The 23078-nt window shown below is 44.3% G+C and overlaps 1 protein-coding gene across 6 annotated transcripts in view; it reads right to left on the reverse strand.

Moving 5' to 3' along the window:
- Positions 1 to 7773: 7773 nt before the first annotated feature.
- The window catches only part of BIN1 (bridging integrator 1), a 92525-nt gene continuing 77220 nt past the window's right edge, over positions 7774 to 23078 (reverse strand). For 2 of the 6 annotated variants that reach the window (XM_010020497.1, XM_010020496.1), the window contains 5 exons: positions 22804 to 22932; positions 13735 to 13827; positions 12866 to 12976; positions 11988 to 12089; positions 7774 to 8527 (listed from right to left, as the gene is read on the reverse strand). In XM_010020497.1, the coding sequence (XP_010018799.1) occupies positions 8420 to 8527; positions 11988 to 12089; positions 12866 to 12976; positions 13735 to 13827; positions 22804 to 22932 (543 nt within the window). In that variant the 3' untranslated portion in view covers positions 7774 to 8419. Of the gene's footprint in view, positions 8528 to 11987; positions 12090 to 12865; positions 12977 to 13734; positions 13828 to 18014; positions 18039 to 19840; positions 19949 to 22803; positions 22933 to 23078 lie in introns of all 6 variants that reach the window. The other 4 variants (XM_010020499.1, XM_010020498.1, XM_010020495.1 and 1 more) reach the window with 3 other exon arrangements.

Genomic DNA, 23078 nt, shown 5'->3' on the forward strand with positions numbered 1-23078 from the left:
CAGATTTCACGAGTGCCTCCATGTGGCTGGATTGCTGCTGTGGTTAGGTGTGCATCACCTTCAGCAGCAAATACGGCACGTTCTGCAAAATCAATAGTCATGTCTCTCCTAGAAGCCTCTAATACAGATGTACAGTGGCAATCCTGGACATTAGAAAGGGGAAGTTGCTCCAGGAAACTCTCACAGGTCTCTGAATAGGAGAAATTACAGTCTGCAGCACAGGGGATTCCACACATGCTGGACTTCTGCCATAATAGCAAACATTGTGGCAGTCACAGAATGTGCCCTAACAGGGAACATGATCCCCCTTAGGGCACAGGACAGCAGGCTTGCACTGCTCCTTTTACTGGTGCAGCAGGAACCCTGGTCCCATCACATTCACTTCACACCTTGGACTGTGTTGTGCTGACCAAATGACATGAATGCGTGCAATTTAATTGTAATACCTTGCACTCCTGCTAGAGCCCTTCTTTCTCCTGCTGTTTGCAAATGCAAAGCAGCTGGGATGGAGGCAATGACCTGCACTCAGTGGAGCTCACCACCCCTGGCATGGTCACCTGTGGAGCAGACCATTTCATCCCACTTAGATTTAAAAAAACCAGTCCTGCTTGCAGATCCTCATTACTGCACAGCTCTGTCACCCCCCCGTGCCTGCTACAGCATAGGTGGTACCTAGATTTCCATATTCATGAGAAAGTGCTGAGACAAGCAGAATATATGTGAAGAAGATACAGCCTCAGTAAAAAGGAGTGTTCCCAAATACATGCAAAACATGGGATAATGCCACTGCTAGGAAAAGAAAAGCTAGTATTAGAGTGGGCCCCTGCCAAGGAGTTGGGTACCTGGCTCTGATGACAAGGAAGTCCCCTCACAGATCTATCCCTCGCAGCACTGGAGAAAACAATCTCACCAAATACCTGCACCAAAACAGCTTGCAAATTCTGCCCATCACTCCCAGTAGAGGGCTGTGCCTTGCCCAGTGAGAAGTGATGCCTACTCTGTTAGTTACACCACAGGGCCAAGGAGAGCAGGCTGGCCATTAACTGTCCGTGATGAGCTAGTTAATCACGGGCACTTGCTGAACTCCTGTTCCCACACTGTTATTAATGGCTCTGTGGATTGGGCTGCGCAGCAGACGGTCAGGAGAGGCTCCTCCACCTGCTGAAGCAGCAATCCAGCTCTGCAAGGGGCACCGGTCTCACCCAGCCAGCAAATGGGAGAAACTGCTGCAAGCTGCCCAAAACTCCCATCTTCTCCTCCTCCTCAGGGTTGCAGAGTGACTCCCAGTTCCACTCTAGGGCTCAAACTCCCTGCCACAGGGTCTTCCACTGACAGTCAGCCCTCGGACCAACTTCTCCCTTCATGTGGGGATGTCATGGAGCAACTGACACCAGCCAGTGCCAGGCTACTGCAGCATGTCCCTTGCTGACTCCCATGCATCCCAGCCTCACCTTGTGCTGCATGTGCTTCCTCCTCCAGCTGTGCTCCCGGAGCAAAGCCCAGCTCTTCCCACAGTGCGGGGAAGGCTCTCAAGGCCAGACCCAAGGGCCCCTGAACCTGCTCCAAACACACTGCCAGCACTCACATGGCCACAACCTGCACATGGCCAATGCACCCAAGTGTTGCTTGTTTGGAGCAAGAGAACATCACCAGGAATGAATTATGCAGCTGAGTACAGGCAGCTGACAACCAATTATGCACACTGCTACCCTTCAGCTACCTCCTCCCCTCCCATTTTCTTTATATTTCTGGGTGATGTGAATGAAACTGGACAAGGGTCGCAAATAGAAGACATGCACAGAACCCCCATGTCTCAGGGTTTTGTTCCTGCCCTGCAAGCTCCCAGCCTAGCAGAGCTAGTCTGGCTCAGCCTCGCAGGAACCATCATGTCAAGGCAAGGCAGAGCCCAAGTCAACAACTGCAGCAACAGTTTCAGGGGCACAGTCTGCTTCTTACCCTCCCTCATCCACAAGATTTGATTCAGATCCATCCCAGTGCCACAGACATGAGAGGCTAAAAGACACCAAACCCTCTGGGTCACCTGGAACAAAGGAAGCATGCAAGCACAGTCTGGCCAGCTCCCCATGCTGGCTCTGAGGCTTGTATGCCCGCATGCTAAAGCAGAGGACACTGGCAGTCTATTCATCAAAGTGCTAATTGGCACTGATTTGCATCTGATCCCATTCCGACCTTTGGCCAGCACTTGACTATTTATACACCGTGTCCCAGGTACAGCTGTGCTAAGCCTGTCTGGAATGTGGTATCCAAGGGAGTGGACACAAAATAGTCACCTATGAACCATGAATCCTTCTCATCCTGTCCCTCATGTGCCTTAAATCACTCTGGTTGAAGGGCAGAAACACCCTCTTTTGAAAGGTGAAGAAAATGCCCCATTAAAAATCAGACTCCAAAGCCAGCCTGGAAACTAAGATCTCACCTAGGCATGCCAACAGGCCAATGGGAGCCGGGAGATGTTTGGCCAGAGGGGTAGAACGCCCATGCAGCATCATACTCCTATCAACAGATTTGCCTTAAAGGATGAAGATCACACCACTTTGGGGTTAACAGCTATTAAAAAGCAAAGGTCTCACATCCTTCCATACATTGCATTTTTTTGGTGCTAAGTCCTCACAACAGACTGGAACAGAGACAGGCTGCTAGTTTATTCTGCTGTTGTATTTGTTCAGGAAAGGACCAGCATCACCCTCTCCACCCCATGTGTTTGTAAGAACTCCCAGTCTTAATGGTGCCTGGACAAACCAAGCCTCTTTGAAGCTACTCACCTCTTTGAGGAGAAATAAGTCCTGAATTCTTCCAGCTTAATATAAAGGCAGGAAAAAATGAGACAGAGAGAAAAGAACTGACGCAGGACTGAAGATGACACAAATTATATTTCTGAACATCACCAAGAAACAAAATGGGACAAATCCATCTACTACTTGTCACTGGAACTGGGTGTCACAGCTCTGAATACAGTGGGAATTGTTCAGCTTTATTTAAACAAAACAAAATTAAAATAATTAAAAAAACACTCAAATCCTGAATATTTTCAGGTCATTGTGGTTAAACTCAAGAGACTGATTTAACAGAAGGAAAAGAGATTGCCAATACATTGCCAAAGTCACTGCCATTTGAGTCGGTTAAAGAGAAGCAATAAGCCCAGGACTGCATGTGGCAAGTTTCAAGTAGGGACCATCTACATGAAATGCAGACTAGGGACAGGATTAGCAGAGTACACTGTAAAAACAGGTGAAGGAATTATAGCCACAAGATACACCAAAGTACAAGTTCATATAGACCAGTCTTTGCAGCTGTAGCTTCTCCATTCAGTTTCATAAACAAAATTTCTGAAGTGACTAATTCCCATGTGCCAGCTACAGATCCCAAGCTTCATAAGGGCTGGTGGCACAATCCAGTTCTAGGCACCACACAGGACACCTTTCAGTCAGGAGTTCGCTACTCAGAAATGTCTAAACCAGAGCATGCAAGCAGAGAGGTGTCTGCACCAGTGCTAGGTGTGATAGTACCTGTGTGACAAGGAGTAGCTTCCTTCTGGCAGCCTACAGAAGAAAAGCTGTTGCTTGTTTTCCCTATATCAGCATTATCAAGCTGCACTGTGCAGGATTCACCAATGGACATATTTGTGCATTTTCTACATTTGCACTTTAGGCTGCTTGGAAGTGCCCTATGCCGCCTTCATCCCAAAAGAGCATGGGAAAGGCTGGGAAGCAGGAGGAGCTGGAGAGTGGGTCCAGATGCTGAACGTCACTGAGGCTACTGAAATCAGAGGCTACTACGTTAGAAGCACACAGTCTTTGTGGAAGATAGGTAGCTCTTCTTTGGAAGGGCTGAGAGAGGCACCTCTGTATCCTCCAGCAAAGGACATTCACTGTTTTGGGGTTTGGACTGCACAGCATCCAAACATCTACAATGGTGGCAAAGAGCATTCAATCTGGCACAGAGCAGGAAAGAGGAAACTTGAACTTGGTGTCCTTTGCAGGAGAGACACTTATTGTACTGACCATGCACACCTTGACTGCTCACATTTTGTTCTCGGCACTAAAAAAAGAGGTTCCGGAGCTCTCTGGAACCAACAGGTGAGGCAGTCAGGCCATCAACCCAAAATGAAAAATATGATGTATCATCCCTCCATCCTCCCCCAGCATCTCCTTGGGCCTTTTCCCTTCAAAAGTCTGTTGCCGAGCTGTCATTCCAATTCCAGGCAGAACATGGAGCCCTCACACCAGATCATTAAAGAGAGACCCCTTTGACTTGAGAGTGTTTGCCTTGGCCACGGTCTTTGGATAGTAGGACAGGAAAGGTTTCTGCAACTCTGAACAAACCTTCAAGGACTAGCTCTGAACAGCTGGAATGAAGCCTGCACAATCCTTTTTACTGCATCACCACAGCCAAGAAACATAAAGATGGTAAAAGCAGACAGCTGAGGAATGCCCATGGAAAGTAGCAGAGAGATTGTAGTAGTCTTGCCTGGAACAACGCATTCATCTTTACCCTGGGACCTTTCTCTAATGCTAATAAAGATATATTACTGACATTGCTAAGATAGAAAAAAGAGGAAAAAGCAATGCCTTATTTCTTTCTTATCAGTTGGGTAAAGGATAATTGCCACTGCGCAATGGGATTAGGCTCAAATTGGAGTAGCATCATAAATCTATAGTCATAAATCTGTGACCAAACGGAGACTGATAGGCAAGAATGTCTTTCTAAACCAGGCTACAAAACCAGTCAATGGCACAGGGTAAGAGATGCTTTTATTGTTCACCCAGTAAAACAATCAAATGGAAGATTATTAGATAGGGAAACAGCAGCTTTGCTGGGCCAGATACTGGGTAAAATCCCTGAAATGTGCCCAGTGTACCTGTCAGCAGCGACAAACTGGGCAACAGGCTTCTTTGGGTTTTCTTCAGTGGGTAACATATTTACCAAAAAATGGCATTTAGGGTTAACTGAAACTAGTCATCAGATTCAATAAAAAAGGCAAAAGCACTATTAACATTAAAACATTTTCTTTCAGCATTTTCAAAAGACAGGGTTTCACATTTTTGCTTCAAAGCAACTTGCTATAGCCTAAGTCATAATGCTTTTTAAAAAGTGAAAAAGCAACCCTACAAATGAATGTTTCGGTTTGGTTGAAAAGATTTTTTTTTAATGTTTTGGTTCTTCCCTTTTTTATTCTACCGAGGGGGGGGGGGGAATTGTCTCAGGTCACCCTTACAACCTTTTTCCCCAGGTTTTTCAGTTCAGCCTGCAAACTGAAGAAACACTGTGGGCACAGCCTACTTGGGAGTTTACTCCCTCTTTCTATTTGAATCACTCCTAAGACAAAGAAAATGGGAAGTTCATTTTGCCAGGTAATAGCAACCACAATCAAGCTATTTAGCACACAAAAATATTGACAATAGGAGTTGTGGCTGTTTGCAATGGGCTTAACATGACCCAGGAGACAGACAAGAGCTCTCCTGGTTTCAAAAAACATTGCCATCTACAAGCTTCCTGCTATACCACCCTGCTCTCATATAAGGCAATTTATAAACTGTGGGTCCCATCCTGCATTTTTCAGAATGTGACTGAGATGTGCTGACACCACTTATTCACAAGCAATGCAAGATCCAGGGAACCCAGCCTACCTGTTCTGCAAAGGGTTCTGGGGGTTAGGATTTTTGGGATGCGGGGAAGCAAATGGAGAGACATGCAGCATCCTCCCCACTAGCAATATCTGAGCATCACTCATGTGACCTGAAAACAACATCCCTTTTTTTGCAGAGTGTTACCACTTCTGCAGGGACAATACAGTACTGGATAGTTGCTTTGCAAGCTCAATAAAATGAAAAGGCCTTACAAGGATCTTTGTTGGGACAGTCATCTGGTTCAAACACAGCAGAAGACAACAAAAACAGGAAAAAAAAAAACCCACAATAAATTAGGTATCAGCACAGCTTTCTAAATGGTCTACAATGATTACTTGCAAGACAAAAAAAAAAATAAAAAATCACAGCTCTAGTACTTAGAATCTTGTCTTTGTTTTTTAAAAAACAATAATCCACAGGTTTTTGCATAAAAATAAACATTTTAAACTGACATCATTATGTTAATTGGATCAACCCACTTTTTAATATATATATTTCTATGTATATTTAAATGTATATTTTTTCTATGAATATTCTTTAAAGGAGTAATGGGAGTCAAATGCATAAAAATAGATATTTTAGGAAAAAAAAAAAGGAGTAATAATAAAGACAACCCCAGTGAAAAAGAAAAAAAAAAATCAAACAAGGCAGTATTCTAAAGCAACAACTACTATAACTTGTGGAGTCCAGCCCTTCTGTACTGTGAGCAGCTACTCCTAAATACTACTGGGTTTTGTAACAGTGATGTACAATATAAATTCCTGCATATTGTTCTTGGGGGTTTTTTTTAATACAAAAAAAAAAGGTGGGGAGGATTGGATATATAGGACAGATCTTGATGCCTGTTACATTGCTGTAAATACCTAACACAGATCATCTCCCCAAGCTGAAAGCAGGAGGAACTCCAGACATTCTTGTATTTATAAGAATATATTTTCTAATGAAAATCTAATCTTTCCCTCTGAACTAAAATTATTTAAAAAGAATAAAAAAATAAAATAAAACCACACACCAAAACAAAGCCCTCCACTTCTGCCCTACAATGTTTTTCTGTTGTCTTACAAATAATCAAACCAGGTTGGAAAGGTGGGATTTTCAGTAGTGTGTGTCAGCATTCCATGCATCTTTGACAAAAGCCAGTTCCTAACAGTTAGGAAGATTATTTCAGAGAGTGATCCTGTCCCTTTACAGCAGGAAGTAACCTCACTGTTAAAAATCCATACAAGGCAAAAAGATCGGGGGAGGAGAGGGGCACATAAGAAATGGTAATAGCCTGACCTGCTTGCCAGCTGCATCAGTATTCAAGTAAAGTTTAAAGTACCTTTGTGGGACTTTAGACTCATGAAGGGTCAGACCAGCTTATTTTAACAAGTGTAATATGCACTTTGAAACAGCGTTGTCATCTGTTTGCTTAAACTAAAAAAACAAAACTCAAAAACAAACAGAAGCAAAGGAAAAGTATAGGAAAGGTCTCAGCATCAGTATTAGACTGCAGTGTCTTCTCAACACTGACAGTTTGATATTCTTGCCTTCTTTTCTAATGCATTAAAGTATTATGAAGTCATGTAGCCATTTTAAATGAGTACTTCAAGAGTCCAGTTTTCATAGAAGTTAACTTGATCACCAGCACAGCACTGGAGAAAGCTGATCTAACAATATTTCACTTACAGAATTCTTCAAAGGAAAATAAGAATTACAATTCCACAAATAATGCCAATTAAAAACACAGAAAGCAAATTGGTTTTTTCCTCCTCAGTGTTTTTTCTTAAGCATTCTTTTGGGCGAGGGGGCTGGGGGCGAGGGGGGGAAGGGAAGTCTTCCCTTATATCTTTCTTTAAAAGCAAATTTACAAACCAGACAGATTTTAGAGCTATCTTTCATCTACATGAATCTAAGCTTTTCTGAAACTGCCTGCAGGGTTTAGGGGGCAGAGAATCCCGTCTCCTAAATTTCAGAGCCATCTAAATGGCATCTGCTTGTTTTGTCTTGTTTCTTCTCTTGACTTTGCCCACTCTTCTTAGCACTTCACAGGCCAATACCACTATGAGAATTCAGGTGTCTGCATTTGAAAGACCTCTGGACTGAGCACAGCTTCACTTGTTTCATCTTCTCCATGCACTTTCCATGTAGTTTCTTCTGTCTTTACATGTATAGAATCACAGCTTGTGTAACATTATTTTTAAAGGAAGAAAATAAAATACACACACGCGCACACACACGTACATTGTATTGGTGAACAGTATACACTAAATATTTTTTTTCAACAGCATAACAGAAAGTTTGGCCTACTGTAGGTTGAACACATTTGAAAGGCTGAATTTTTATGGTTGCCATGCAAGCCACCTTCAAGACAAAACAGATGAACCAACCCAAGAGCAAATGCAGCTTCTATTCTCAAGCCATCAGACAAATACTGCCTTTCCAGGGGTCAGACTGACATCTCACCAATTCAGTCAACGCAGTATTCAGAGAACCACTGAGTTGCTTCTGCATCAGTCCTCTGAATCCAAATGCTGTTAAAACCAAAGGGGGAAGAGGGTATTTGACTTGCCTTATTATTATTAATACGCATATATTTTGGTAACACTTTGAATTTCAATTTACTTCTGAAACCTTGCCCTTTGAGAAGAACACACCCTTTTAAGTTGACTTTTTTCCAGGCTTCTGTTCCTTTAAAATTCTCTCTTCTTTTCATTTCACCATTCTTTTTCAATTATCTACCAGAAAACTTGCTTTCTTCCAGCAGAAATGTGGCTGGTGGGCTTGGGCTTTCACTGCACCCGCTCTGTGAAATTCTCAGGGAAAACCCCTCGGCATTGGTCAAGTTCTTTGCGCTGGATCCAGTCAGACTCCTTCACGCCCATCAGCCATCCTTCATCCTGGAGGGGAAGACAGAGATCAGACGCTGAGGAATAGATGTGAGCAGGGATTTTTCTTACAGAGTGCAGGCCAAGGAGGTGTCAAGGCATTATGAAAGCCATGCTTGTATTTGGCTTGGAGACAATCCAGGAAGAGAATAGGGGAAAAGGAAAAAATGCTTTTATTCCTTTTAAACAGAGAAAAAGCTACATCCCACCAGAGTTGGTAATAAAACTCCTATCTGACCCAGACTGCCTAGAGACAGTGAAATTGTAAACAATTAGCAATGTCATCATTTATACCCATTGAAGGAGGAGAGATACTGCCAAAGAAAGGCACTACAGTTACAGGATGAGAATCACCTATTTTACCTTTCACAATCTGCAACGAGGGGTGTGGCATTCTCCATACTCACAAAAGAGGAAGGCACCTCCACAGTGCAATTCATCGCTTTCACCTCGACCATAGGTCTTTGGAAAGGATGAATCATTCCCTGGAGGTGCTCATCCCCTGCTCCAGTCAGGGCTCGTGGATGCTTAGTGTTTCTGAGAGGTGGTACAGGCAAAATGAGTCTTCTTTGCTATGCTGAAATTCTGGACTATGAGAATTTGTAGCTGAGGAGTGAAATCTATCTTCCCAAAACCCATCAGTCTCTTGGGCTTGATGCAAGGTGAGTTTGGCAAAACTCCCAAACTTGAACTACACATGATGTAAGACCCAAAGTCTCTCACAAGGGTCATCCAAAACAAACCAAATTTCTGTAAACAGGACTGAAGAATTTTCAGTGAGGCACATGGAGTCCTGCTTGGTAGAACCTGCTCAGGGGAGAACTAGCCTTCCCACCCTCTGCCTGCAGGGTGTCTAGCATTGAGATTTCTACTACATTCTAAGCACGTGAGGGAGACAAGATACTCAAGATGAAAAGGCTGCACTGCTTGCAGCTCATGCGTGCAACCACCCTATTCTCTGCATGCCTTGGAGCTGCTACCACAAAAGCTTCCCTTTAGCACACAAATACACCAACTTGTGAGTCATTTGCAGTGGGATAGCCTATGGGTTAAGACTGCAGCATGAGGCAAGAGACCTGCATGGGGGACCACTGCCTTCAAACTCAGCCAGCTGCTGTGCATCCACTCCCACGGGCAAAGCATGCACCAGGCTCATTTAAAGGTATGTTATCACATTCAACTGCATAACTTGCCAGGGCACAAAAGCTCAGGCAACCAGATGGTCTAAGCTGTGGGGAAATGAGGCATGTATGTGTGTGGCTTACACAGTTTTTCTGGCAGTTCTGCTCTCCTGTAACTACTAAGAGTTACCTGGGCATTTACCCATGGCTAAAGCAACACCTCCCTTAAAACATGTGTTTAAAAACATATCTGCAGTGCAGGAGCAACGCAGCCCTCACCAGGGGTGATCCATGTGGCACATATTGCTTTCCACTGCCATTTTACAGCTTCTGCCCTCTTCTCCTGTTTTCTGCACATTTCATGTGGCAGCAGCTCAGACCAGCCATTGTATCTGAGTTCCCTCCTCCTTGCAGGCTGTACGATGTCTGCAGGGTCAGTCAGCCCTTGTGGCTACCTTAGATTTGAGCATTCAGGGGATGCCATGGGAATGGCATGAGATGGGAGCCCATCTGCAGCAGCCAGCTGCAGGGGCTGCGGAAGAACTGACATGCCATAAATCAGGAAGACAAACAACTAAGCGGAAGACACTGGGCCCAAGTGTCTGGAAGGCAGCTTCCAGCTCACAGCACAGCAAGCACAAAAGCTCATCCATTTGCACAAAGCATCTGTGCCATACAGCATATATCATTCCTACTGCATCCTGCTAGAAGGGTCTCTTCAGCTGTAGGGATTAGACACAAGGACCGAGACTGATCCTTGCCAATTCTAAAACATGTCACATGAAGGGCCAACTTAGAAGCAGTGCTGCCCTCAACCCTTTCTTCAGTCAAGAGAGATGAATCCAGGCCTGGCTGATGTACCCACAAACTGACACCTAAGCTGCAAGATGGGGACATGGCTCACATTCTATTATCCTAAGCTTCCCCCAATCACGTGCACAGTTCATGCACATGTTAACAGTTGTCATTTTCTGGCTGGGTATGGTTTACGTTAGGGAAATGAGCTGTAGCACAGGATACACCGTAGGAGGGTTAGAGGGCTTCAGTGCAGCTACAGCATCATGTTAGCACACTCAGAGCTCACCCTCTGCAGCTTGGAGAGTCTCGAGTTCATGGCTGTTGCACCCACATCCAGCTAGAGTGCAAACATAGAGCGTTGAAAAACTCTGCTCCACAAATGCCATCTCCTGCCACAGAAACTAGAGAGCTGCCACTCATTTCCCATCCAGAAAGCTTTCTGAGAAAGGAATGCTCACGAATGTTTGTGCCGGGCAGACCTACTCAGTGAAGAGTTTTGTCTCCAGAAGAAATCACTGCCTCTTCCCCATAAAACCCTTTTCCCCAGAGCACCTAGCTCTGCTGGAACTGCTGACACATTATAGTTCCCATTTCACAAGCAGCAGCAAGATCTGCCTTCGTAATTCAAAGCCTACAGCTGAACCACAAGGAGGATCTCCTGTGGCCGGTAAACTACATCACTTTCCCTTTACCCCTCATAGGATCTAGATCTTGTCAGGGCTTGGCCAAACCCAAAGAGGTGGTGACTACTGAATCAATTTGGGGAATTCCCTTCCTTTTCTGAACAAAAACCTAGAGACATGAGCATGAATTTCATAAAATCACCGCCTCCCTCAGCCAAAGTAGTAAAACTGCTGCAGACTTTATCAGCTGGAAGCCCTCAAACACAGCAAGTGAGAAGGATTCACTCAAAGCATCTAGAAACAGCTTAAAGAAAAACTTCAACAATTAAATTCAGGCTTGAGATGGACCGTGAGACTGTTCTATGGAGCTTAAGCAACCTGCTCCAGCCTTTGATTCTGCTGCCATCTCCTGACCAACACTCTCTTTCTGAAATAGCCATTGCTATGCTGAAGTTTTCGGCATCATCCACAGCAAGCTGCTTTCTCAGAGCCCCAGCATTTCTCAAAAGGGGAGAAAATATCATCATAAGCTGTGGGTCACTCCTGACAATACCACGGTCTGCACTGCAGTAGTCACAGGGAATGCATCAAGCTTAGGAGGAGTGAGGAGGCAAAATATGAGCTCTGTTGGGCTCCCTGATCAAGAAAGCCATTCTATTGGCTCAAATGCCTGACAGGGGTAGGAAGCCATGGCTATTTCACATGCTTTATGCGGGATAGTGTCTCCACTTTCCAATAACACGCAGAGTCCTCCCTTCTGCAGCAGGAAGCCAATCTCAAGCTCAAGGACAACCATCCCCCGCGCCAGCTCCCAGCCACAAACTGATGGCTCTACATCCAGCGAGATGACTGTTAGTGGAGGAAGAAGCAGCTCTGGAAATCCCCTTGGCTCCTCCTGGCCCAGGCTCACTCCCTGTCTTCCCCACCCACCTGTTCCTCAGGGTTCTCAAAAGGAATCACAAGCACCACATCCCCAGCCTTCAGCTGCAGCTCGTCACTGTCGGTGGCCGTGTAATCATGCATGGCCTGGACCTATGAGGAGAGGAGAGAAAACTTTATGTGAGGGCCAGCCTTCTCTCACCCAGCTCTGTAATGGGTGACAAGGCTTTCCACTTCATTAATTCAATGGATGATTCAGGTTGGAAGGCACCTTTGAAGGCTATCTGATCCAACATGCTGCTCAAGACAGCTCAAACCTGGACCACAAATGCCACAGCTATGGGAATAACTACTCCCTTAACCTAATGGCTACATGCTTGTTCATACAGCCTGGCATGCAGCTCACCTTTGCCACGAGGGCACCCTGGTGAGTCTCATTCAACGTGCTATGCATCAGCGCTTCCCTGTCCTTCCTTAGGAGGGTTGAATTCCCATGGTATGGGCCTAAAAACCTCACAGGGTAGAAAGCCTGCATTCACTTGAACGGTACCATGTTTTCTTTTTACCAGCTGCACTGCAAGAGTATTGTTATAGCCTCCCATGTGCCACAGCAAGCAGGGAGAGGAAACATAGGGAAGAGTATCAATCTGGATCTTCACCACCAGAAACAGAAATAACTATGGCAGAGAGAAGGAGGGATTTTGTTATACAGCACGGCCAGATGTTTAGACACTCTTACTACAGTCATTTGAAGCACCTGGAACTGCACAAAGCTGGGCTACTGGAGAGGAAGGTGTATCTCTCCTTCAACTTCCTTTTTCCCTTTTAATGTGGCCTAGTCCATGGCCATGCTGAGTGAAAGCGGTTGATTCATTACAGGAAAAAAAAAAAATTGCCAGGAACTCTGTGCACCATCACCATGCACTCACCTTGAATAGAAATCCTGGGGGCATGTCAGCTCTTTCAGATGAAGCGCCTCCTTCCACAGTGCCATTGACAGTAGCAGGGAAAGTTTCCACAACAACAGCAGGCAGAGAGCTCTGGTAGGCAGCAACAACCAAGGAAGGGGAAAAAAAGCCATTGAGAAAAGAGAATCCATCCAAAACTGCAGTACCAAGTCTACCGTGGCAGATCCACACCCCAAACCCACCCATGGCTTCAGGGGATTTTCCCAGCACATCAGTCAGTGACAAAACACTCCAAAAGACAGCAGAGGCAGCAGTGAGAAAACAGGAGAGGTGAACATCATCTTGTTTTGCCTAAGGCTGCAGAAGGGCAGAACAGATTTAAGAGTTGTTTCTGGGACCATAGTGCCCAGCAATTCCCATCTGCTGCAGTCATGACACAGGTCTTGTAAAGTCCTCGTGAAACAGACAACTCAAATGTGACAGCCAGTAGGAACCAAGTGGCCTGGAGATGGGGCCTACTACAGACCCCTAAAAAAGTGAAAGTGTCAGGAAAAGAAAGGAGCCCTGGATATTCAGGACACATGGGCAGAATCCAGAGGACAAGATAGGTGAAGTTAATGGCAAGCATGGAGGAATGTCCATGCATAGGACAGCATGGGCTGTGAGCTTGCTTCACAACATGGGTGAAGGAAGTTCTTTTTATGAACCTTCCAGCAGATAAAATGCAATGGCTAAGCCTGGTTCTGAATAAGAGCACTCTAACTGCTGGGGTGGGAGGAATGTGTTTTTCCAAGCAGCCACACGTCTCTTCCCAGCCCAGCCTCATGCAACTGCTGTATGACAAAGGGATGTGATGGAGAAAAGGAATTGCTGTCCCTTGAGGTGCTTACCGATCCTGAATCAGCCTCAGTTTTAGATGGTTCAGCTCCAGCTGCTGCTTCTGATCCAGCTGCTTCAGCTCCGGCATGGGCTGCTTCTGCAGGCTGCAATACAAAAGTCATCCAGGTGGAAAGTTACGCTCACTGCAGCTACGAGTGTGTACAGAAAAGTGTAGCTCAGTCTGTCCAAGTGCTCTATGCTGTTGACTGCTGCCATCTGCTGACAAATAAGTGAGAAACCTCACGGTCTTGCTAGCCTTCTGTCCCCTGTTTCTCTGCCACCCAGTGAAATGACAGTAAAGCCTGCATTCCCCCCACTTCAGCCATGTAGCAGGCGATACTCCGGAGGAAATCAATGAAACACTAAAAATCCTGGGCACATCTTTCTTCTCACGTTCTAAATTGCAGACCTACCTTACACATTAACAGTATCTATTCTTGCACACCAAGGGATGACGCTCTCTCAATAGCCCATTTCCAAGGATGAACAATCAAGGAATATTTAAACCTTTGCATACTCTTAGAAACAAAAGAACATGGAAATTTCCAGATATGGAAATTAGTCTGGACCCAGCATGGACATTAGCATTGAATCAAACTGAACTGAAAACTGGTTTCGCCCAATTTTATTTTTGATAGACCCAAGGAGTCATGAATTTGGATTCTGTTGTGAATATTTTATTACTAAGAATTTGCTGCGAATATTCCACATGGCTTGTGCATGCATTTGTGTTCGTGGGGAGAGGAGTTTCTAATGCACAAAAGCTGCCACGACTAGGGAGAAATATTCAGCATCACCTACAAATTACAGCCTGGCAGAGACTGTTCTAGGAAGCCCAGGGACAGAAGATTCTGTGTACAAAAATCCAGCCAAATACCTCTGATACATTTCCAGTGGTTCAAGTCCTTATTCTCCCTTGCCTGAAGTCAGGCTAATTCTGTTCTAATACAAAGCTAATGATATTCATTTGCCCCTCCCAGAAACTTCAACAACACAGAAAATAACTTGGATCTGGTAATCACGCTGCAGATCAGCCCCTTGGGAGACCAGCCAAGAAGCACCTGGGAAGACACCTGACAAGAATCTCAGGGATCTAATTTGCAACCCATCAAATTTGCAGTCTGTATCCATTTGCTCTCTATACGTGATAGCACACATGCCTCTGCAGAATCTAACCAGATACCTACTTTATACTTGCACAATAGATCACTATAGAGTGATTTACCATTTTTAATACATGTGAATAAACCAGCTTTAGCATGACTTTATGCTTCATACATTTGGTAAACACATTTACCGAACTGGTTTCGGCTGGGATAAGAGTTAATTTTCTTCCTAGTAGCTGGTATAGTGCTGTGCTTTGGATTTAGGATGAGTGTAGTATTGATGACACAGTGGTGTTGCTAAGCAGTGTTTGCACAAGGTCAAGGCCTTTTCTGCCTCTCACACCACCCCACCAGCAAACAGGCTGGGGGTGCACAAGAAACTGGGAGGAGACATAGCCGAGACAGCTGACCCCAACTGACCCAAGGGATATTCCATACCATTATATTCCATATAACATATAAATCTGGGGGAAAGCTGGCTGGCGGTCCTACTCAGGAAAAGCCTGGACATCAGTCAGTTGGTGGTAAGCAATAGTTTTTCATTTGCATCACTTGTTTTTCTTGGGTTTTATTTCTCTGTTTGTTATTTTGCTTTTCATTATGATTTTAAAATTATTACTATCATTATAATTTTAATTATTAAACTGTTCTCCTCTCAACTCAGGAATTTTCTTACTTTTACCATTCTAGTTCTCTCCCCCATCCCACCAGGGCAGGGTTAAGGAGCAAGAGAGCACCTATGTCGTGCTCAGTGGCGGGGGTTAAACCACAACACACATACCCTTGAACACAACCACATGCAAAACAAGGCATTGTCCAGATTTCTCAATACTGCAATTCTCATAGTTCTAACCCTACAAAAGCCCAGTGAAAAGCAACAACCATGGTAATCCTTAACTCTACATCCATCTGGCTACTAGCTATGCACTGGCTCAATGCTCCAAGTATTTTTCTAATAACAGCAGTAATATAGACAAAATAAACTCTTGATTTAACAAAAAGTCATTATTTTACCTTCAGCTGCTCCACTGGTGCCATTTACACATGCTTTCCTCTCCTATCACATCATTCCTCATGTCTCCCCATCACTATGTCCACATGCCTATATTGCCAGAGAATATTACGAACAGCAGAGCTGTTCCCATCCTGCAGAGGATTCCCACAGCAGCTTTGGTACTGCTAAGGTAAACACTTGCAGGTGAAATGCTACAAAGGCTTAGTCTGTTTAATTAGATTCATTCCTAAGTTGCTTATTATTTGGATTCAGGAGAACTAGAACTGGGACAGATGCCAACCCAAGTCTATCTGGCCCAACGTGGCTTTTATGTGGCCAAGTAAAAAGGAGATCAACATGAGCTTTCTTTTTAAAATCAGCAAATTTGCAAAACTGACATTTAATAACCAGATGAATTGAACCTAAATTAATCCCCTGGACTGCAATAAAGGGTGTTTTCATGTCACTTACTTATTTTTCTATTTTGTGTACCTGTGGGCATCCCAAGGCCTACCTGCAAAGGCATTCAGAGTCTTGGAAAGATACTACGGGGAGAAGAGGAAGAATTGCTCACTGCGGTTTCCAGGTTTGAAAGCTTTGCTTATTCCAAAAGCAGCATCATACGCAAAAAATACAACTTTCCTAGTCTGCAGAACTAAGTAAGTTCTGCTGCATCCAAGATTCTCTGCAGTTATTAACCTCACAGCATATGGGACTATGTAACCATGCAACAAGTCTCCTCTCATCATTAGAATGAGAATAACAATAAGAATAACATTAGAGCAAAACCACTTCAGTAGACTTGAAGAGCAAGAGGATTCCCCAGCGACAGGGAGCTCTGCTCTTTAGCCAGGTATAGTATGCCAAGGTGAGAATTGGCACGGTGAGAATTTGTTGCCTAGTAACATTCCCCAGTTGATTAAATTGTCGTTGAAGTGAAATCAGTTCCCAGGGTGGAAAAAAAAAAAAATTGCCCAGAACACTTTTTATGCCTCAGACTGTAAGAACAGCATAATCAGCTACAGTCATACCTCACCCCTGCCCATCCACTCAAAAGGCATAAGATCTTTCCTTGCAAAAACATAGACTTCTTTTCATTCTTACTAAGACAGACTGACAATGCACATACAGGAGAATGACAGATGTTAAACACTGATGGCTGATAAAACAGACAAAGGAAACCTCTTTCTCAACATGACCCAAGCTCACGTGAAAGAGAGCACACTGGCCACAGAGTCTTCAGGCCAGGCTCTCAGCAAGGGTTAACTCATGTCCTCCCAAGTACAGACTCTAGGTGGTGATCTGGCCCTTAAGAAGGAAAAGGTTGGCAGGACTTGCTGATTGGCAAGATTCCCCAGCACAAGCCAAGGACAAGTGTCTACATCTACACCACAGTGTTGCCAGCTAGCAGGTAGCAGGTCTGAATACCCAGATCAAGAGTTTTCTGTCCACACAGCTGGCTGTTTGTCCAGCGGGGCTCAGAAGTTGTGCTTGAAATATCTCCCAATGGGATAATCTACAGCAATCTAAGACCTTCCCAGGCCCAATATATCTAGAGGGTATAAATGAGGGTTTGGCTTTGGTCCAGATGCAAAGCATATGTAAGGTCTCTCTTGTCAGCAAGCTCCAAAGCTGAGGTTGAGACAGATGCCAGCTAAGTCTTGGGCCTGCACTTAACTTTTCAGTGTAGGCATCAGTTGAGCTGATTCACATCAGCCTTTATGGCAATGGTGGTCAATAAACAGCAAACACCACAGATAATTCCAAATGTGTATGTATACCCAATGGTACAGTCAGTAAGGATGAGGGGCAGCTGAAGCATTTATGCATTGCACATGAGACCAACAGGTAACACTGGGGAATGGAGGGTGAAGATGATGCCACAGTGGGATTAAGTTTGAGAACATCGCAGCATCATGCTAAAGGAAAGATGAGTGAGTTAGCAGGGAAAAGCAATGGGGTTGTGTGCTGGTGGAGACATAAGTTTCAGAGTGTCAGTCCTCACTTGCAATTATGTGGCTGTCCTTGAGGCCTCACGGCATGTGCAAAAGTGGGGTCAGCAGCACACAGAGCAACTTCAGTTTGGGGTGCGCAAAAAGGAAAAACAGCAAGGGAAAGGAGACAGGTATGATGTCTGACACATGGCACATGCACAGTAAATGATGAGGTGAAAGCCATATGAAGTTCTTACCTCCCATAAATCCCAAGGTAAAGACTAAGCATGTCAAAGAGCAACAAAAATAAAACACGTTTATACATGATTATTTCAGTGAGTACAAACATTACAGATGCTGATCAGACTGAAGCCGACATACACATTCAACATCACTTATCCCTGCATGTTTTAAAAATATTCTTTTAGTACCTGAATTTATACACCCCTCCCGACTGCATATTCAAATATAAGTATCAAGGCATTTGACTAAGGGTGCTTTTCTCCATCTGGTATTAAATGAGACAGTGAAGCCACATTCAGTTATCAGTGGCAGACCACATAGCCAGAAAAGAAACAAACCAAAGCACCTCATGAGTTTGTGGTCCATCAGGGTTAAATATGCTTCCATATATCCACACCCAATAACGCCAGTATGATTTCAGAACAAAGACTTCAACTAGTGTCTTTGGACAGTACTGAAATATCTTAACCTCTTTTGCCACAGTACCCACCCTAAAGGAAATAAATTTGCTTTCAAGATGACGTGGCTTTTGCTAGGTTTTGTACTGTGGTTAGCACTAGAAAGCATTGATTTCAGACTCTTTCTTTTAATGACTTCTGAGGCTAATACTACATACATTAAAACACCAAATACACTATTGCTGAACAGTTTTGAAGAACCTACTCAGTGCCTAATATTTGTTGCTTCCCAGAAGGGTAAGAAATAATTCTATTTTAAGTTAAATTTATACTCACATCCTGCACCAGTTTACCCAATTACCAAAACAAACAAACAAACAAACAAAAAACCAAAAAAAAACAAACAAACAAAAAAATAAAAAAACAAACAGCCCAGAAGGCACAAAATACTAATCTGCTCACTTAAAGTTCCAGAAAATGGTAGCTTGCCATATTGGTGTATATCAAGCTATGATACTAACTTGCAGATGCACTATTTTAATTTAGAAGAATCAAATGCCTAATGTTTGATCTCTCTAATAAGAGGTCTTATTGCTACAAAAAATTGTGTCATACAGGCCTATCTGACATGATGATGCCAGAGAAATACTGTCAACATCCCAATTATGTTTATTACAAATTTTAATGGAAACCGCAGGCAAAAAATTACCATTCAATACATATGAAATGGAAAGTCTCGGGGAGGACAACAGCCAAATTCAGGATGCACTTCAAAGCCTCCAGCAGTTCAGACATAAAACGAAGCACAGTCCAGCTGCCTCTGAGACTGGACAGGACCAGGTACAGGCAAGACCAGAAATAGGTGTCTTCCTTTTTGATACTGCACTGCACATCACTATGCTCAGGGAAGAAGCTGCTTCTGAACTATGAACAGAGGCTATATTATATCCAGAAAAAGAAAGGCTTCACATCACTTGAATATCCATCTACAGCTTTATTCACCTTAAGTAACTGCAGATTATCAGTGTCTGTTTATTAAAAATCCCTTTGAGAGCAATTCATAGCAGCAGCACAGAACAGAGGTTGAATTCTCATCCACAGAGTAACAGTTCAAATCCATGTAGCATACAGAGAAGGTTAATTCAGGGAGGGACATACATTGGTTTGAACGAGTTGTCAATCAGTAGATCATCAGAGCAAAGGACAAGCATCCCACAAACACCTAGTGCCAGATTGTGGCCAGGATGATAGCCACCTGATTCTCACTGGACTAACACATCCAGCAGAGAAGACCAAGGTGCCCACCTGCAAGGCACAGGTCTGGGCATCCAGCCCAGCCACCCACAGCTCAGGTCCACATTATCGTTCACAGAGGTGCAGGTCATGCCACACTTGGCAACAAGTCGGTTATGAAGAGAGAAGGAATGGTGATATGAACCAACCTGGGAGGCGGGTGTGGGGGTCTTCCCCACAGTGGCATCTGGTTTAATGGGATCAAAATCCAGATCCAACAGGCTGGCTCCCTCCTGGAAGGGCCCAGGGGCATCAAACTTGGCAGCAGTGAGGAAGAAAAGCAGTATGAGCATTAGACACACACACACAGAGAATAGAGGGAGAGTATGTGATATCCAGGAGCTAAGGCTGCAAGTGCAGAAGACACGGTGGCAACGCAAACACCTGATGTGACTCCTGACTGCTTGGTGCCTATAATCACAGGCAGTTCGCATGGGTGCCACTGTAAACCATACCTGAGCCTTTTCCACAGAACTCATTCACCTTCTATCTGGCCAAATGAGCTGACATGGTGTAAGCACCTGACCTGCCGTTATCAAAAGGATCACTGCTACTGATGACTCAGAAGAGCTTCTCTTCTATTTTATGTCTATTCCCCATAGCTCATCCAGCTACCTTTGTACTGAAGACCCAGGAGGGACTCCCTCAGCCACCTATAGAATAGCTGCCATGCATACAACTTATCTCAGGGACATGGATCCAGGCAGAAAACCACTCAAACTGCTGGAAAGAAACTCTGAGAGACCTCAGAGATAACTCCCAAAGCTCCTAGTTGCCTTGCAAGACAGAGACAACAGAATGTGGCAACTCATTCAAGTTAAGGGATTTCAATCACTCCCCAATCCAAAAATGTTTTCAATGGTTCCCATTTCTGGACATCCCAGAAACATGCACAGGAGTCTTCTAGCAAAGCATAATTTAAGAAGCTTTGCTCATCTCTTCAAAGTCAGCAGAATAACTCTGATTAACACTCTAGCTAAAGATAGCACATCCACTGATTACCGTTAACAAAACAGTCACTAAAAAGACGTGAGTCATTAGTATTCCAAACTAAACTATCACTTTTGGGTTTTAGATTTAACCTAACCACTACAAGTCACTCCTTTCTACTCAGTGTCAGAGGAAGCTACTCTGTCCAGGAAGTCCAGGAAGATTTGCCCCTGTTTCCACTGACTGGCCTTACTGCTTCAGCTACCTGTCCAACAATACACAGAGTGCAGCAGGTTGGTCTCCACAGTTATATCACAGCCCCACAATGGAAAAAACTCCTAGAAAGTAGCAAGAGACACCACTTAAGAGAAATTCCTGTGAATACAACCCACACCACCATCATTTTCACCTCCTCTGGTTTCTTCTTACTGTAATTCTCTTCTGGTTTTTCCCTTCCCTTATGAACACCTCTTTTTGAGATCCACAGGGATGAGGACAGGGAACCAAGCTCTCCCATCTTACAATAATAAACCCTGACCAGTATGCAAAAACCAACTGGCATTCTAGTATACTCCTCCACATCCAGGCCACCCACCAGAGAGGCTCCAACCCCAATCTTTAGTTTTGTTTAGTAGTGAGACATCAAAGGCTGCAATCATGGAACATTTCTACCTGCCAATCAAGACTTACATGCAAGGGCCAGCACACTTTACCCAGATTTCCAGAGCTCACTGGAGCTAAAACATCCAACAGATATGGCCCTGGGCCACAAACTGAACACTAGTGCCTGTTGTGAGCTTCAGTGAATATTGTTCTGGCAACCAGAGTCTTCCCTCAGACCCACATCTGATTGAAAGTCACAGCAGATCCCATCCTGGGTCAGAGCACTGATAAGGTACAGAACAGTACATCTGAGAAAAGGCTGGCATTCACATGGAAATACATGATACAAACTACGGGGCAGACAGAGTTTTCTGTTATGATACAGGATATAAGGAAGCACAGAAAAGATAAAGAGTTGCTCAACTGCCTGTGGTCCCCAACTTCCAACACTGCTGTCAAATCATCTTTCTGCTCTGCAAGCTTTATTTATTGCAATGCAAAATCTGACACAGACTTCCTTCCCTCTCCACTCTACCCCTGCTCCTCAGCAGCTGGGTGGAAGGTGGCAAACCAAAGGCAATGGAGCAGCATGATGCAAGGAAAAGTTAGAGAACGAGTCACAGATGAGCATTTATAGAGACATTACTTGTGCTTTAACAAGCATTTAGGCAAAAAAAAAAAAACAAAAACAAAACCAAAAAACCAACCATGTGTGTATATATATATTTAAAACAAAGTAGATGCAGGTATCTCATGATACAGCCAGAAATCTGGTCAGGCTCCTATATATGTAAGGACTGCCATTTTCATAGATCCAACATAGAATTCCCCACCTGGGCATCCTCTCTTGCAATGATGTAAACCAGAAGGAAGATAAAGAGGAAAATATATAATTTGAAAATGGTTTTCCTTTTTCTGGGCTTCAAAAGGTGCCACAAGACAAGAAAAAATATTCTGATGGGAACCACTGGCTGGTAAAGAGTGACAGACAGTGTCAGCAGTCCCAAATTCACAGCTGGCACAGTCCTGCCCATCTGAACTGGAAGCACCTATCCTCTGCAATGAATTTCATGCAATTCATGTTGGCCTTACCTGTGCAGGGCTTTAAACCACAAAGCCCATGTACGAAGGCAGAGAGAGCACAAAACTGCCTTCTCTCAGAACTGGCACAGATGCCAGGGTCAGCACTCGGGAATGTAAAAGAGCAAAAAACACATGCTTCATCCACACCCAGGATCAGTGGGTCTGGAGAGAGCATAATGTGGGATATAAGGAGAGCCACAACCCATGTGCATTGCTTCTGAATTAATGCAGTGATTACTTTCTAGCATCTTCACCGGTTTCATTTCTCCTGTTTCTTCAATGAACGAAAGTTCTCAAAGGGCAATGTGTTAGTGAAAGCTGCCTTCCAGCCACCCTACCCTCCAAGTTAGCCTCCCTTTGCCTTTCAGACCCAATGTTGATCATGCCTTCCTCCTTTACCTGACCAGGTTTCATGGCTTGACACCTCCAAAGAGAAGAAAGGTAGAAAGGAAAAGTTCAGAGGTAGACAAATATAAGGCAGGGCATAGCAGCTAACCTGCGAAGGGGTTGTCACACTTATCTCGGGGACAAAATTGTCATCAAACAGACTGATGATGTTCTCCTGCTTGATCTCCTTGGAGGGGGTGACTTTTGGAGGCGGAGGCACCGGAGGCCCTTTCCTCAACTGCATGCAAGCGAGCACACGGCCACAGCACAGATGGCGACACCCAAAAAAACCAGAGACAGGAACCAGGTTAGCCACAAAAACTGGAGGTGGGGGAAATCACAACCACAGGCACAGAGCAGGGTCCAATCAACTCCGTCTGAAGA

The sequence above is a fragment of the Nestor notabilis genome, unplaced genomic scaffold (assembly GCF_000696875.1).
Source record: "Nestor notabilis isolate BGI_N333 unplaced genomic scaffold, ASM69687v1 scaffold12348, whole genome shotgun sequence".
NCBI lineage: Eukaryota > Metazoa > Chordata > Aves > Psittaciformes > Psittacidae > Nestor > Nestor notabilis.